The sequence below is a fragment of the Delphinapterus leucas genome, chromosome 9, assembly GCF_059928025.1.
Source record: "Delphinapterus leucas isolate spDelLeu-1000000601 "Yukka" chromosome 9, BTC_Dleu_Yukka2, whole genome shotgun sequence".
In the NCBI taxonomy this organism is placed as follows: Eukaryota; Metazoa; Chordata; class Mammalia; order Artiodactyla; family Monodontidae; genus Delphinapterus; species Delphinapterus leucas.
This window is the reverse complement of record NC_143137.1, coordinates 5961543-5978524: the sequence shown is the minus strand read 5'-3', so window position 1 is coordinate 5978524 and position 16982 is coordinate 5961543. Positions and strand designations below refer to the sequence as shown.

The following is a 16982-nucleotide window of genomic DNA, read 5'->3' as shown; positions in this document are numbered from 1 at the left end:
CAAGTGTGGCCCCCAGACCAGCAGCAGCAGCATCACTCGGGAACTTCTTAGCACTGTTAATTCTTGGTCTCACCCCAGACCTACTGAACCAGAAACTCTGAGGCAAGGCCCAGCAATCTGTGATTGAACGAGACTTACAGGTGATTCTGATACATGTTAATGTTTGTGAACCACTAGCCTAAGAAAAGGCACAATTTCACCTTTCTTTTTTTTTTGGCCGCACCGCACGGCATGCAGGATCTTAGTTCCCCAACCTAGGATCGAACCCATGCCCCCTGCAGTGGAAGTGCAGAGTCCTAACCACTGGACCTCCAGGGAAGTCCCTGAAAAGGCACAATTTCAGATCAGAAGGGAAGAGAGTTCTTCCAGTGCCTATGGGCTAGTCCTCAGGCTGCATCCAGCCCACCGACTCCTGCCCTAGCTCGTGCTGAGGGAAAGTGAATGTTGGCACTGCAGCAAGGAGTGGGAGAAGGGCCTAGAGACCCATGAAGGAAGACAGGGACCATGGCTGCTTCTCTCTTTATTGGACACTTTGTAGATGTCACACAGGTCTAAAAGTTACACCATTAAATAATTATTTAAAAACCGACCAGGATTAAGGCCCTGGTCCAGAGCTCCAAACCAGAAGCAGAAAGGAACGGGGGTGGTGGGCTGGGAGGTATTCCTCCAACATCCCCAAAACCCAGAAAACGAGGATCCTAAGCTCTTTCACAGGCCAACTCAGGGCACGGGCCCTTGGGTTAACCCTCAGATGCCTCTGGCTGCATCACTATCAGGGTCAGAACCAGCAAGGAGCTGGCAGGAACAGCCAGCCGAGTCCAGACATGGACAAAAGTAACTGGAAGGACAGGAGACGGACAGGTACTGTCCAGCTGTAGATAAGATCACAGAGTGCAGCTAAGGCAGGTGGGGGGAGGGGCTGGGGAGCAGTATTGCAGCAATGCAGGAGTGTGGCCCCAGGGGCTTGGCCCAGCCGGCCGGCCGGCAAGGGCTCACACGTTGTGGGTCCTCCTGGTGAGCTGGGGCTCCTCGCCCACTAGCTTGGACTTGAGGTGCTCCTTGTAGGCCAGGATGTCTCCAGGCCACTTAGTGATTGTCTGCTTCTCACAGACCCAGATTTCTTGTGCAACCTAGAAAGCAAATCCTAGACTTAATAATCCTGACCAGTATCCTTCCCATCCCTGCCCAGGAGACTGTCCCCAGGGGATTCTGGGAAGAAAACCCCATAACCCCCCGCGCAGGCCCACAGCCAGCTCAGTTTCGCTACTTAGGTCTGGCCTAACCCAAGGGCACCGTAACCAGCAGGTTTTGGAGCCTTCCAAGCCAGGACCTGCCGTGTCACCCCTATTTCCAGTTCCCTAGCAGGAACGCTTCACTCTCAGCTTCCTTTTCTCCACCCCATCTTCCTGAAAGATTCAGCGAAACGACCAGCAGCTTTGTCACTGATGACTAGCAGTAACCCTCTGTCTAATCCAGTCTCCCTAGTATGATACTACTTCTAGGCTGAAGAATCTTGGAACCACAGACGCAGCACCCTGTTCTCTACCCAACTCCCTTGCCCATTTTGGCCAACAATGCCAAGTAGGCTAACAGCCCCAAATAGCTACTGAAGAATTCAAGTATTTCCACTAAGGCTTTCTAAGTTTCCCAAAGAACCATAAGATCTGGCCCTGTCCACCCTGTCTATGTCCTGAGCCCACTTTCCAAATACAGTCAACGTGAATTACGTGCCCTCCACGTGCCATGACGGTGTTCTACCTAACTGCCTCTGAGATGCCCTCTGCTATGCCTCCCACCCAGCCAGGAGCCTCACCTGCTGAATGAGTCTGAAATCATGGCTGACCAGCATCATACCACCCTCAAAGTCATTGATGGCGTCTGCCAGGGCGTCGATGGTCTCGATATCCAGGTGGTTGGTGGGCTCGTCCAAGAAGAGCATGTGAGGGTTCTGCCACGCCAGCCAGGCCAGACACACTCGGCACTTCTGCCCATCAGACAGGTTCCGGATCGGGCTCACCTGCGTGCAACCGGCCAGTTATAAAAGCTGGTGTCGCCCTCACCACACATCGCAACTCACCTCTCCCCAAGGCTCCTCTGTCGTCACCGTTTCACGGAAAGCGGAGCTCAGGAAGACCCAAGGTCACACAGCAAGACGGTGGCATAGCTGCCTGTCTCTCAAGACCCAAAAGGGATACGTCTGGAAGCCTGAAGCCCTGTCTTGACACAGAATCTTAATAAAGTGGAGCAATCCAGGGGACCCACAGTTGGGATCTGAATCCAGGAACCTGTGTGCTAGGTTTCAGTTTCCCTTGCCTTTAAGCACTATGGCTCAACCTGCTAGTCAGGGGGGCAAGGGCACGTCAGAGACTGGCACGCTATCCTCGCCCCTCCCCCGAGACCTAAGTGCTCCAATGCATAATAACCCAGAGCAGAGGAAAGGCGGACCATCCGGCCATAGCCTCCCAGTTACCTGGGGCTCTTCCCACACCCCCTCCACTGACCTGCTGTTTCCCGGTGAGACCATATCGCCCAATGATCTTCCTCATTTCTTCCTTCTCCTTGATCTCTGGGTAGCATTTCATCATGTACTCCAAAGGCGAGAGGTCTAAGTCCAGCTGCTCTTGTAAATGCTACAGGAAAAAAGGGACCCACCCAGATGTGGCTGGTGTCCCACTTCCAAAGGAAGCCTGCTGGGTTTCCTGCTGAGTACCTCTCTACCTCTACCTAGGGACCTGTTCAAGACTCCAGAGGCTACTAGGAGCTGACGTGGTCACATGCAGCCCCATTCCCACACCCTGGGTAACTCCCCGCTCCCCACTCCCCACCAGGACTATACCTGATGGTAACGCCCTATCTTGACATGAGAGTGTTTTCGGATCATTCCGTCTGTGGGAAGTAGCTAAAAAAAAAAAAAAAGAGTAGAAAGTGGAAAGATAAGCACACATAAAAGGAACCCCGGTCAGAAGCAGACATAGGCAGAGGGGAACAAACACATGTTCGCACTGAATGAGACTCATACAACTTCCTGAACTGAATCTACGCCACCACCTCACGAACCGCTATTCTGGCCACTCCAAAAATACCTAGGAAGGTACTGAAACAGGTGCTTTCAAGGGAGGCACAGACACACGCCACACCATCTACTGAGTAGCCACTGGATTACTGTACGGCACACCGACTGTGTAACAAGGGGCTCGGGTACAGGTCCGACATACATTTTCTACAGCAAGAGCGTACTTCTCAACGCACAGGCGTTTCTGTGTTCTAACTGCTCTGAATGAAACCACAGAAAGATGCTGAGAGCATGCATGTGTTCTCCCTCTCACCCATGCTCTCACACACACAGACTCCCCCCCTCAGGTTTCTCTGAGAAAACTGCCCCAAACTTCAGCACTACCCAGTGAGACCACACGCCCCAGAGGACGGCTCGCTCAGGCCCTCTAAGAGCAGTGGCCCCTGCCTCCCCTCCCTCTCCCGCAGACGCACCAGCATCCAATCCTGGAAGTCCCACGCCCCTGCGTGGCACCATACCTCTCCAGTTAGCAGCTTCAGAAGAGTTGACTTCCCTGCTCCATTGGGCCCCACCAGAGCCACTCGTGTGTCGAGATCGATACCAAATTCTAGATTGTTGTAGATGCAAGGCTGAGGTGGGTGTGAGAGAGAAAGGGATACGGGGCTAGGGTGCTGATCAGTCTGACTGGCAGACTCACCCCGCTGAGTCCCCAGTCACCGCTGGAGGAGGTGGGAGTGAGGAGGGCGGCAGCTCTCACGGCAGACCCCAACCCACTGCCTCCACCCACCAACCCAGCTGAGCAGTATTCCCTCCAAGTACTTGCGGGGGGGCTTCTACTCTAAGTCCCTCAATTAGGCGCCCCAGGCTGCCACACCTGAAAATTCCCCAGCACCGCATGGGTTAGCAGGCGTGCTCAGCAAAGAACAGGAGACTCTTCTCAGCAGCTGACACTTACCTTGGAAAATGCACCCCAGCTTCCCAACTACACCTAAGTACTCACCCCATCTTTTGTATACTTGAAGCTGACATTTTGCACCATAATAACGGGGGGAGGGATCTTGCCACATGGTGGGAAATAAAATGACAGTGTCTAGGAAAAAGAGAGGGCATTTATCAAGTCAGGTCCTTTCTTATCCACCTCACTTTAGGCCGCCTAATTCCACCCAGTCAGAACCTACCTTGTCACTCACGACCCTCTCTGTCAGTCCTGATGCCATCATTTTCTGTAGTGTCTTCTCCTTGCTCTGGGCCTGCCGGGCCAGCTTGGCACTGCCATGACCAAACCTAGCGATGTAGTTCTGAAAGAGACCAGAGAGGGGGCCAGGAGTAGGGGCAGGCACCAAACAACTCATCTTAACTGCAAGGTAAAAACTGCTGACAACGTCTTCTCTAGCAGCCCCCAATCCCCACACACCTTCACCCAACTGGCCCGGAGAATGCGAACTCGGCTCTACGATCGCCCTACCTTCATGTGTGCAATCTGATCCTGTTCCCAGTGAAACCTCTTCATCTGATTCTCTTCCAGCTCCAGCCGTGTCTTCACATACTGATCATAATTACCCTGCAGGAAAGTGCACCAGGCGAGACGGGCAGCTTTAGCCTCGGTCCTGGGTTCTCACTCAGGGTTCAGGGGGATGTGAGATGGCATCTCATTTGGCCCTGGTTGTAAGACTGTGCAGTAAGGGGACTTCTCTGCTGGCGCAGTGGTTAAGAATCCGCCTGCTAATGCAGGGAACACGGGTTCGAGCCTTGTTCCGGGAAAATCCCACATGTCGCGGAGCAACTAAGCCTGTGCGCCACAACTACTGAGCCTGCGCTCTAGAGCCCACGAGCCACAACTACTGAAGCCCACGTGCCACAACTACTGAAGCTCACGCGCCTAGAGCCCGTGCTCTGCAACAAGAGAAGCCTCCGCAATGAGAAGTCCGCGCACCGCAACGAAGAGCGGCCCCTGCTCACTCCAACTAGAGAAAGCCCGCGCGTAGCAACGGAGACCCAATGCAGCCAAAAATAAATAAATAACTTTAAAAAAATAAAAAAAAAGGATTGTGCAGTAGGGAAAGAGGAAGTGCATTAAAGAAGCATATCCTAATCTAGAACCTGAGGTCTTCTGAATTGTGTGCCTCTCATTAGCTTAGCCACAGCAGGGCTCCGGATCAAATCCTCAGGTTGGCCATAAAGACACCAACAGCGTTGGCAATAGCCCTGAAAACCACTGTCAAACAGATATCTAGAGGCTCACAGCCTTCCAAGAGCACCTCTTTCTACTCCCCATCCCTAGAGACTGAAGCCCCCATGCAGACTACAAGAACTTCCTCCAGGTGGGAAGACATCAGACCCATCAGATTTAGGACCTGGCAAACCCTGCACTATGGGCTGCCATGGTTTCTATCTGCAAAAAACTAGACTCAATCTAAACATCCATCGAAAAGGGTCTGACAAACGACTTACACGATAGCCACACGATGAAATACTACGCAGTCACTGGAAAAAATGAGCATGATTTATATATACTCATACGGAAAGCAGTCCAAGACAAATTAAAATTTAAATGCAACCTACAGAAGAGAACGATTAAGATTACAACTGTGATAAGTATACGTGAAATTTTCTACAAATGCTACTTGCAAGTACATGTGAAATTTCTGAAAGACTATGTAAGAAAACTATTAATACTCCCATGGTGAGTACAACCATGAATAAAGAGAACTTCTGGTTTTCATTTTTTGATGTTTTCTGAAACAGAAAAAGTGTAAAGGCAAGGCAGAAAAGTGGGCTGTTGAGATCCTGGCTCCCCTTCTTCATGGAAGGAGAGAAGGAGGGGTACTGTGCTGGCTGCCACTGCAGAAGGCAGAGAGCAGCAAGGCCTGCCTGGGCGCCAAGAAAAGTCAACCTCTTTGCATAAGGCAGACATACACCATATGCACACGCTGCCAATCCGTGGCCTATGGCCTGAAAGCAATTACTTTGGGTGCAGAACTCCCTGTCCACATCTTTTTATAGCAACAGGTAGAAAAGGACTGCTAAGTCTGTTTTGTTTTAAAGGAGAACTTCAGGGAACTGGTCAGCACGGAGGCTGCTGTGGAGAAGCTGGGGCCACTCACCGTGTAATACTTCAGTTTCTTGTTGTGCATGTGAATGATGTTGGTACAGACGCCATTCAGAAAGTCCTGGGAGTGGGAGACGAGGACCAAGATGCGCTTAAAACTGCAAAGCCAGAGAACCAGTCAGGGGGGCGCTCAGAACGGTAGATGGTTCACAACAGGTGGGCTGAATGTCAGGCCCAGAAAACCTTCATCCTCTCCCATCCTTATGCCTAGGCATCCTTTAGATTTATTCTCCAATTCCCAGTTCTTAGCACCTAAGCCACCAGTGCACGATCAACCCGTAAGAACACTGATGCCTTCCAAAGTATGGTGAGACAGTCTGAGTTTCCTCAAACTTTTGTTCTAATTTTCCTTTTCTTTTTTCTTGATAGGTAAGGAGTGGATTTATTTAGAGATAAACACACTCCACAGACAAGAGTGTGGGCCATCTCAGAAGGCGAGAGCAGCCTGTTCTAATTTTCAAAAGAATGGAGTGGAGATGGCAGTAACAGTGATGGTAAAATCAAAAGTGTACGCACACAGACACCCATAAACACATCTAAAACCATGGGTGGGAAGAACTGGAATAGGCACAGTAAAAATCACCAGCTCGGCTTTTAGAGAAGGTGCCAAGTCACTGCAGAGACCATGGAAAGCCTTATTCCAGAACTGGGGCAGTATTCCAGGTTATCTGGCTCTCCAGCCATAGGACCACTGCTATATGGGCTATTTTTCTCTTTGTCACTGCATCATGACCTTAGATGGGAATCCCCGTTTATATGATATATATAAATACAGTTAAGAAAAAATATTGTCTTTAATAAAAACATTGTATTTTAAATAATGGGAAAAACCAAAAAAAGTAAAACAAACAAACCAATCCACATATTTCAGACTAAACAAAAACAAAAAGGCCTGCCCTAAAGATGCTTACCACCTTCTCAATCTGGCCTTCACTCTGGCCCCACTTCAGTCCACTTCTCACTGCTCTAATATCACTGTGGGTCCTGGACATCCATCTCCCTGGGACTCTGCTCAACTCCCCCTCCAGGACCCGCCCACTTCCACCCCAGCCCCGCCCCCTTACGTCTTTAGCTCTTCTTCCAACCACACACAAGCGTCGAGGTCCAGGTGGTTGGTGGGCTCGTCCAGGAGTAGCATGAAGGGCCGGATGAAGAGGGCTCTGAAGAACAGGAAGGAGACAGAGCCACTTCAGTGTGATGGGTGCTACGCAGGAGGGGACAGCCTGCCTGCTACCTGCAGTTCTGGTCAGGCCTGCACAGAGTCCTGAAATCAACTCTAGGCTCTAGACCTCAGGGGAAAGGTGAGAACTAGGAGAAACCAGAGATGAAGAGTGGGGGTTAAAGGGCAGGAAACAGCTGAAAAGCAGAGGGAAGATGCTGAACTACAAAGTATTCAGGTTAAACTGAACTGGTGGGGTTGCCAGACTCCAGCAAGGAGGCCAAAGAATGTTCTTTTCTGAGGTGGCATCTCAAGACAGGAGAAACAAGGGGAGAGCGCTGGGTCCGCACGCGGTCACCACCTCCACAGCGCTTGTTAGAAAGATTCCTGGACATCCATCTCCAGCATTCTGACTCCAGCACAGACAGAAGAGGCTAGGAAATCGGCAGTTTTAAAAGCTCCCTAGGTGAATCTGAGGCAGCTAATCCTTGCTGGCACGTGAAACCACGGCTCTCATGTTCTAAGGCACACAAGCAGCTTTGCTAAAGCAGTGTATCAAGCCTCACCAATGCACTTGGCAGAGACTGGTGGGGTAAGCAACCACCTCTTTAACTGGGGACTTTCTGGGGGTTTGGTGGGGGAATGATGATCTACAGATACTCACTTTGGGTCCAGGTCACAAGAGGGTAAGAAGGACAGATATCCTAACAGCTGTCTAACATTTTATCTTTAAACAGCAAGAATTAGAAGGACTGAAGCACAAACAACGGTGGTAGAGGAGTCAAGAGGAAAGAAAGAAACAGACCTATTCTACCATTCACCTAGGGCTGGTCCCAGATTCCTAAACACTGTGCAGGAAGTCCAACAATGACCACTTCAGTCAGGAAGCTCACTCCTTAGCTCAGGTATACCACCCCCGCCCCTCCACACTGTCAATATTTGGCACTTACTGACCATCAACCCTGTTCTAAACAGTTCCACTGGTTTAGAACCCTGTTCTAAACGCTGAGAGAGATAGGGTGCTACAGAGGGTCGAGGAGGGAGAGACTCACCTGGCGAGGGCAACCCTCATCCTCCAGCCCCCACTGAAGTCTTTTAGCTTCTTGCGTTGCATGGCAGGTGTGAAACCCAGTCCGTGCAAGATCCGTGAGGCTCTCATCTCCGCCTTGTCGGCGTCCAGCTCCTCCAGCCGCTCATAGAGCTCTAAGAGCTTCTCACACTCCGCTGCGGACAGTGCACGGCCCGTGAGGCTCCTGGGCCTTTCCCGGGAGGAAGTCCACCCCCAGGGCCCTGGGTCTGGAGCCCTACCATCCTCGTGAGCCAGCCGTTCAGCCTCCCTCTCCAGCATGGCCCGCTCTGTGTCGACTTCCATCACGCACTGCAGGGGCGTCTTGTCACTAGGGGGCATCTCCCGAGTCAGATGGTAGATGTCGATGTGCTCAGGGATGGGCACTTCACGTTTCCCAATAGCAGACAGCAGCATGGACTTCCCTGGGAGGGGCAGGCAAAGCACAGGAAGAGAAGTGGACGCTCAGCACAGTTCTGCCTGTCATTCTCCTACATCAGCCCCTCCACTCCACCCAAACCACGACCTCATCATTATTTGCGTACTTTCCTTCCTTTCATTCATTCAAATCCTATGACTCCCCCATCCCTGCCCGCATCCTCGGGACACCTTTCCTCTAGTCCTTGTCCCAGCCCTCCTCTGTGAAGTCTGTTCATCTACAGCCGCCTCACGCACCGCTACTCCCGCCCCTCCCACCCACTTCTCCGGCACCTACTGTCTACAACTACTCACGTGGTGCTTATCACATGACTGCTCTGTATTGCTAGCTCCTCTTCCCTGGGCATACCTGGTCTCCCACCCATACTATAAACTCCTTGCTTTGTAATAGCTGTGCTAAGTAAATACTTGCTGAGTGACATATGAGCCAAGGAGAGATACCTCCCGCCTCACTTTCCAAGGGCCTCACCAATTCCATTTAAGCCAATGAGGCCATAACGACGGCCTGAGTTTAATTCCAGTTTGGTGTCACTGAGCAGCTCTTGACCGTGAAAGGTGAGGGAGAGGTTGATGATGTGGGCATCAGTACTGTTGGGGTGAGAGGCGAGGACGCCAGTGACAGCTCGAGCAGCAGCTTTCTTCATCTCAAAGTCCTCCAGCTCCTTGGTCAGCAAATCCACTTCTGGGGACAGAAACAAAAGCAGTTTGGGAAGAGGGCTATAAGACAGACTGAGCTCTTACACAAAAAGGCATGTCTTAGAGCATCTGGATGGCCCAGTCAGTAGAGCATCAGACTTTTAATCTGAGGGTCCAGGGTTCAGGCCACTGTCTGGGCATTTGTGGCTTTTGCCCTTCCTTAAGTTACCAAATATTACCATACAAAGATCCAAAGGCTGAAAAAGGCATGCCCTGAAGGACCTGGGCTCAAGATCAGGTTGAGATGACTCAGATGTTTCACAAGCTTTAAACAGGGTGTACACTGCATACAGATCTGCCCTGGTATCCTGCTTCCATGGACATTTTTTACTTCGTAACTTGTCCTTTTAATTCTAACTTTCCTTGTTCTAAGATGATATAATGCATGGTAGGAATGGCTAGAACTCCAAACTGTCCTCCATGAGTGTGTGTTAAAGAATTAGTCCCAATGCCCAAAATAAAGCAGATGCTATAGAGGTGCAATGCTCCTACTCCACGACCTAGAGCTTCCAGACGGTGCTTCCAAGACGCTATGCTGCCCCAAAGGGACCAGTATGAGAAAATGCACAGAGGGATCAATGGCAGGCAGAGCCAAGGCTGGGAAAACCAGAAGTTCCAAGTCTGGAGGGTTTCAGAGACGCAAAGAGACTAGCTGTTCTGCCTTTGTAGCTTTGCAGGCATGACTACATTTTCAGGCTGGGAAGAACTATTAATATATGGCTAACGTTAACTGGCTAATAGATGTTGAGTTTACTCTGTGCCTGGGACTGTACTACATTATCATTCCCCATCTAATTTAATCCCCATAACCCTTATAGGATAACACTTAGGACCTCCTTTTATAGATGAAGAGGTTAAATAATATAGCCAAGGTCAAAAAGGCTAGTAAGTGACAGACCCAGAGTTTGAACCAGGCTTTGTCTGACCCCAAAGCCATGACCTTAACTATCTCACTATACTACCTCTCCATAAAAGACAAGCGCCCACAAAGTATTATTGCAAGTGGGACAGAAATGGGGGTACAAGGAGTCTTGGTAAGCTTCTTCCAAAAGAGAGTAAGGTGATCTATTAACCTTTTCAGGAAGGAGTCAAAAACTACACAAGGATCCGCTACCGTGACAATCTTCTAATTTTACAGTCTTTGTTACCCTTACTCGTTTTCCCATGGTAACCTTACAGTAGAACACCTGAAATGAGAAAGCCCACGTGCTTGTCCTTAGCAAGAGTAAAGATGGAGTAGAAGGGGGAAGAGAGCTCGGTGCCGTCCTCAGACAGGCAGGCGTGGGGAGAGCAACTTCAAGAGTGTGATGGTTAGTCTTAGGTCACTCTCCGAATACGCCATCCTGTTGGGAGATTACCACTGCTGGTGCTATACCCACCCTGCTGCTGAACCTGCTCTGCCTGCAAGGAGTCAGAACCGAGGGCAGGGACTGTCCTGCCAGACAGCTGGCAGTCACTCTATGTCTACCCCAGCTTCCAGTACAGCGTGTTATACGTAGCTGCTTGATGAATGCAGGCCTACCTCATTTTATTGCACTTCGCTTTACTGTGCTTCACAGATATTCCAATTTTTACGAACTGAAGGTCTGTGGAAACCCTACGTCAAGCAAGTCTATCAGCACCATTTTTCCAACAGCATCTGCTCACATCCTGTGTCACGATTTCAAACTTTTTCATTATTACTATATCTGTTACAGTGATCTGTGATCTTTGATACTACTACGACTCACTGAAGGCTTAGATGATGGCCAACATTTTTCTAGCAATAAGGTATTTTTAAATTAAGGTACGTACATTGTTTAGTTTTATTTATTTGGCCGCACCACATGGCTTGCAGGATCTTAGTTCCACAAACAGAGACTGAACCTGGGCTCTCAGCAGTGAACGCGCAGAGTCCTAACCACTGGACCACCAGGGAATTCCATAGTGTTTTTTTTTGTTTGGTTTTTTGTTTTTTATTTTTTTGGCCATGCCGTACAGCATGTGGGATCTTAGTTCCCCGACCAGGGATCAAACCCGTGCTCCTTGCAGTGGAAGCGCGGAGTCTTAACCACTGGACCGCCAGGGAAGTCCCCATACATTGTTTTTTTTAGACATAATGCTATTGCATACTTACTAAACTACAGTATAGCGTAAACATAACTTTTATATGCACTGGAAACCCCCCAAATTCATGTGACTCACTTTACTGATACCACAATATTGATATTTACTTTATTATGGTGGTCTGGAACTGAACCCACAATATCTCCAAGGTATGCCTGTACTTTTCAAATGGAGGACAAATTTTTTGTTTTGACTGATGAGAGGAATTTAAAAAGTCTCTTTTCTACACAGTTGAGTTACCAGGCTTCCCACAGCCCTGCTTTGTGCCAATCCTTGTTCTATGTTCTAGATGTTGAGAAGATGATGTACAGGGAGAAGCTGATGCTCTAGATCAGGAGTTCGTAAACTTTTTCTTAAAGGGCCAGATGGTAAATATTCTAGGGTTTACAGCCCAAGTGGCAAAAATCAAAACTATTATGTAGGTATACACATTACCATTTGAAACGTAACCACTTAAAAAACGTAAACCATTCTTAGCCTGGGGGGGGGGTGGCTTAAAAAGAGGCTGGCCAGATTTGGCCAACTGCCTGTTTCTGTAAATAAAGTTTTATTGGGACATAGCTACACCCATCATTTACATATTGTCTACTGGCTGCTTTCCACTACAATGGCGAAGTTGAACAGCTGTATCAGAGACCATATGGACCACAAAGCTACAAATATTTACTATCTGGATCTTTACAGAAAAAGTTTGCCAGTCCTTGGTCTATATCTCTATCTGCTCGGGCAAGAAGATCAAAATTAAGGGAAAGCTATACAGCCAACCCTCTACATCCACAGTTCTGCGTCCACAAATTCAACCAACTGAGGATTAAAAAAAAGAGTTCCAGAAAGTTCCAAAATTTGCCACACACTGGCCATTATTTCATAGCATTTACAATGTATCAGGTATTACAAGTAATCTAGAGATGTGCTAGGTTACATGCAGATACTACATACACCGTTCTCTGTAAGGGACTTGAGTTTCTGTGGATTTTGGTATTCACAGGGGTCCTGGGACCAATCACCAGCAGATACCGAGGCACTGCTGTATACCATTCTTCCACTTTACAGCATCTATGACCTAAGTCATCTCCTGAGCTTTAAAAGTAAGACTTAGATGGGGCTTCCCTGGTGGCGCAGTGGTTGAGAGTCCGCCTGCCGATGCCGGGGACACGGGTTCGTGCCCCGGTCCGGGAAGATCCCACATGCCGCGGAGCGGCTGGGCCCGTGACCCACGGCCGCTGGGCCTGCGCGTCCGGAGCCTGTGCTCCTCAACAGGAGAGGCCACAGCAGTGAGAGGCCCGCGAACCACAGAAAAAAAAAAAGTAAGACTTAGACCTCACTGTCCTAGCCTACAGCATCCCACAAAACAGACTCAAAAAGTAAGTGAACAGCACTGAATAAATGCAGAAGGGATTCTGGAATAAACTTCATCAGAGAGAATACGGTAGACTTCACAAGCAGCCCCTTTCTATTCATTCCCCAAACAAGGGGACCAGCTGAACTCTAGTGCCTGTCTTGAAGAGTCTCACTTTCTAAAGAAGGTTGAACTGTCTGCCAGAAGTCGCTTTCTTTGATATTTATCTTAATCTTTCCGTACCTCACTACCTAAAGAAGGCCATGTGGCAATGGTAACAGGTAAAGGCTGGAGAACAGTGACCTGCAGCATTAAGTAATTCCAAACTCAGAGAAGAGAGAGGACCCAGTCTTGGGAGAGGGAACAGATGACCCATTAATTATGAAAGCAGAAATGACCCTGGGTCCCTGGTAATAAATGTTTTGAGAGAGCTGGAAAGAAAACCAGATTTCATATTTCAGAAGAGTAGCTCCCTGAGGAAGCAGGGTGAAAACCAAAGCTCCCTTATTACTGAGATAGGGATACTATAGCTGGGCTCCCCCTGAGAAATTCTGGTTTCCTAGGGAGAAAGGTGAAGAAGAAATTTGTAATGGGAACAGTGGACAATAGTCTCAGAGTGGGATTCAGTTTTCTATTTTTCCAATTCATCCAGAAAGTACCTACAGAGCTGATGATAGATACTGCTTGACCATTGTTCCTGAGGACCTAGGGGGAACCCTGTCTACTTTACAGATCACAATTCAGCCTGCTCGTTCACTCCTATCATTCTTAACTTCCCATCCCTCCACCACCCTGGCCAGGAAGAAAACTTCCCCATGGCCTGACTTTACTGCACTAGCTTTCTCTCATAATTCTTATTTTGGAGACAATTCCTACCATTCAACTCTCTGCTCTCAATCATTTTTAACTCTCCCTTTTCTGAATTCCTATCTGTCTGTTGTAACCTGCATTAGTAATTCTCCTCTCCTCTTCAAACATTTACCTAGTATCTCTATCTGCAAGGCTGATCAGGCAAAAAAGATATATTACACAAGACATGGTCTCTGCACTCAAAGATCAAGCAATTTAGACGAAGAAACAGAAGGCACAACATAAAAAGGTAATACTGGGACTTCCCTGGCGGTCCAGTGGTTGGGACTCCACGCTTCCACCGCAGGGGGTGTGGGTTCCATCCCCTGGTTGGGGAACTAGGATCCTACATACCGTGCAGCTCGGCCAAAAAAAAAAAAAAAAAAAGTAACACTATAGATAGTACAGGGGTATAGTGAATGGCAATATTATTGAGGTCAGGTTTGGTTGGGAAAGACGTTACCATCCTGAGCTGGGCCCTGAGAGAAATGTCAAATGTAGCTAGTACAAAAATTGTGGTATTAGAACCTCAGTGTGTAAATGGACAAATGTGGTGACTATTCAAGGGACAACAATAGTCGATGGAGACGACCTGTTCAGAGTGTCTTCAGGGGGCAAGGAGGAAGGCTGGGATAGACTGCCAAGGGCCTGGGATATTCTTTATCACACACTGCCCTGTTCCCCCATCTCGACTGCGAGATATCAGACAGCAGGGCGCGCTTATAGTGCCTCAGTTTCCAGCACAGTGTCTAACACTTGAGAAGTGCTCATAACAGAAAGGCATCTCTCTCCCAGAAAAAACCCACAAAACAACTCATGTGTTTCCGTCTTGTTGGTACAGCCACTACCGCTGGGAGGACAAGGGTATTATGTGGTAAGGAGCCTGGCACACTGACCTTCATGTGTAGAAATGGAAATTAAGAAAGGGGCAGGGAACTGACCTTCTTCTCCAAGTCTAGAAGACAGAGCAGCAAGGCAGCACAACCACTCCCATACTTGCTTGCCACTGAGTATGTGAGAACTCTGTGTTCAGCTTCCTTGATCAAGCGCCAACTCTACTGGTTTGGTTCATCATGAAAAGTTTCATGGCACCAGATATACTCTCCAGCGCCCCCAGCATCCGGACTGTGACTCCAGCTGGGGCGTCCTTTACGTCCGAGCAACCATCCCAGGGACCCACCTCTCCCTCAATTCACCTGTGGTCTCTTGGCCATTGGCCTCCTCATTTTTCTCCTCTGCCACCTGTGGCTCTGTGACAGCATCTCCATTTTCTTCATGGCCTTTTCTGGGCCGCTGTCGTGCTTTGGCAGCTTCCTTCTTTTTGGCTGCCTTCTTCTTGGCCAGGTCGGAAGGCATGGTGATGAACCACAAGGGCACGTTACTGTTCTTTCAGGAAGCCTGAAGGAAGGCAAACACCCCCAGGTTCTAAACTTCCGCAGAATGCCTGGGCCTGGCTCCATCCCTCTCAGGAACTGCCTAGCGAGCCTCTGATCCCAGCTCCGTCCCAGACTAGTCGCTCCCAACTCTGTCAGGATCTCTCAAGCCAATTCTGATCCTCGGCCGCTCTTCTAATCTCAACAGCTCTTCCCTCGGGCTTTGTCCACCAATCCCCACGGACTGCCTCACTCTGGAAATGCTCCTCCTTTCGGGGCCTCCAGTTAGGGCCCGGGTTCGGCCCCTCGGCACACGTCCCGGTCTCCAGTTTCCCCACAACTTGGCGCTCCACGCTCCAGCCGGCCGCCTCACTTTCCCGGGCTTCCTCCTCCTGTTTGCCTCCGGCCTCCTCCCCGTCGTCCCCCTCCACACCAGCTGGCCGTCGGGTCCAGCTTCTTCCCGGGGAGCCCTCGTGCCCCCCCGCCCCGTGAGTCCCCTCGGGGTCTCCTCACTCGCCAACCCGCGAACCTCCCCAGCCCCCGCCTGTCACCGTCTCTCCCTTGGCCCCTTCTTCTCCCGCGCAGCCGCCTCCATCCCAGCCCGGTCCTTCCTCCCTCTTCTCGTCCCCCTCCCCCTCACCGGCCAGCACCCTCCCCCCCAGCGCCCCTTCCCCCAACTCACTGGGCCTCGCCGCTCGGCCTCTGTCGCAACAGAGCAGCTCCTTGAGCTCCTCCGCGTGCGGCCGGCTCACTACCCAATCACGGCCTCGCGCGGCTCTCGTCGCGCCGCCGCGTAGACTCCTGGGAAGTGTCGTCCTCCAGCCGTGGCTGCCGAGCCTGAGACCCTCCTCGAGAACTACCGCGGATTCCAGGGGCCTCGCGGGCCGGCGCGACGTCATCAGGATGCGCGAGGCTGGGGAGATTGGAGTCCAAGAGCCTTCTGCCAGCGGCTTGCTGCGGGAACTGGAAACTGCAAATCCCAGCTGGCTCCTCGGATAAGCGGCTGGACCTCCCAGGCTACCCTACCCCGGGAATAGCTGAGGAATTATGCGGAGATACGGGGTTTATAGGGCCGCCCAACCAGCTCAGACAGCAGGGCGAGCGACTACACTTCCCGGCAGGCATCAGGAAGGAATGGGTCGAAACAATGGGGGAACGAAGAGGAGGGAGGAGGAGGAAGCGTGAGCCGGCTGGTGAGAGGGACGGGAAGACGCTCGTCACTACGAAGATGATGCGAAGAACAGAATTCCTTCATGAAAGAAAGGTGTCCTCGTTCCATGAAACTGAGGTTTTAGAGGCTGGTCCAGTGTTAACCAAACTTTAGAAGGTGCGGAACGTTGTTCCTGAACCGTGGCTGCTCAGCCTACCCACTCCAGAATTGTTAGGTTTCCATCCAAGCCATGTAAGTTTGATGGGAAGAGCCCTGAAGTAAAAAACAAGACTTCTTTTCTGAATTTAGCTTTATCGTCATTTACCAACGCGATCTTGCCCGTTACTTTTCCTTGCCCGTTAACTTTTCACTGTTTAAAATCCATCACAGACTTCTCATAGCCTACAGTGCAAATACCAAATGTGTAGTCTCAAATACCTCTCCAGGCTTCTGACCAGGCTTCTGATCAGCAGTGCCTCCAGCAGTGACACGGCTGGAGGGAAGCAAAGGAAGCTGTTACTCCCTCTGAGCACATCCTCCAAAAGCAATCCCCCCTGACCCTTTAAAAAAGTGAGCCCAGGGACTTCCCTGGTGGTCCAGTGGGTAAGACTCTGCTCTCCAAATGCAGGGGGCCCAGGTTCGCTTTCTGGTCGGGGAACTAGATCCCACACGCATGCGCAACTA

General features: G+C 50.2%; 1 protein-coding gene across 1 annotated transcript; it reads right to left on the bottom strand.

Annotated features, from left to right (window-relative positions):
- Positions 1-505: 505 nt before the first annotated feature.
- Positions 506-16023, bottom strand: ABCF2 (ATP binding cassette subfamily F member 2). Its single transcript, XM_022577510.2, has 15 exons — positions 15831-16023; positions 14972-15173; positions 9255-9467; positions 8590-8772; positions 8334-8505; positions 7187-7282; positions 6118-6220; positions 4479-4574; positions 4192-4311; positions 4014-4103; positions 3532-3642; positions 2837-2899; positions 2502-2630; positions 1814-2017; positions 506-1130 (listed from the first exon to the last, which is right to left on the bottom strand). Exons 2-15 carry the CDS (start codon positions 15129-15131, stop codon positions 993-995), a joined length of 1878 nt encoding a protein of 625 aa, XP_022433218.1. The 5' UTR covers positions 15132-15173; positions 15831-16023; the 3' UTR covers positions 506-992.
- Positions 16024-16982: the final 959 nt, after the last annotated feature.

Coding starts and splice junctions, on each gene's coding strand:
- ABCF2 (XM_022577510.2), bottom strand. CDS start 15,131: ATGCCTTCCGACCTGGCCAAGAAGAAGGCAGCCAAAAAGAAGGAAGCT. Junction 4,312..4,478: donor ATCAGATTGCACACATGAAG/GTAGGGCGATCG, acceptor GGTCTCTTTCAG/AACTACATCGCTAGGTTTGG. Junction 4,104..4,191: donor AGAGGGTCGTGAGTGACAAG/GTAGGTTCTGAC, acceptor TCTTTTTCCTAG/ACACTGTCATTTTATTTCCC.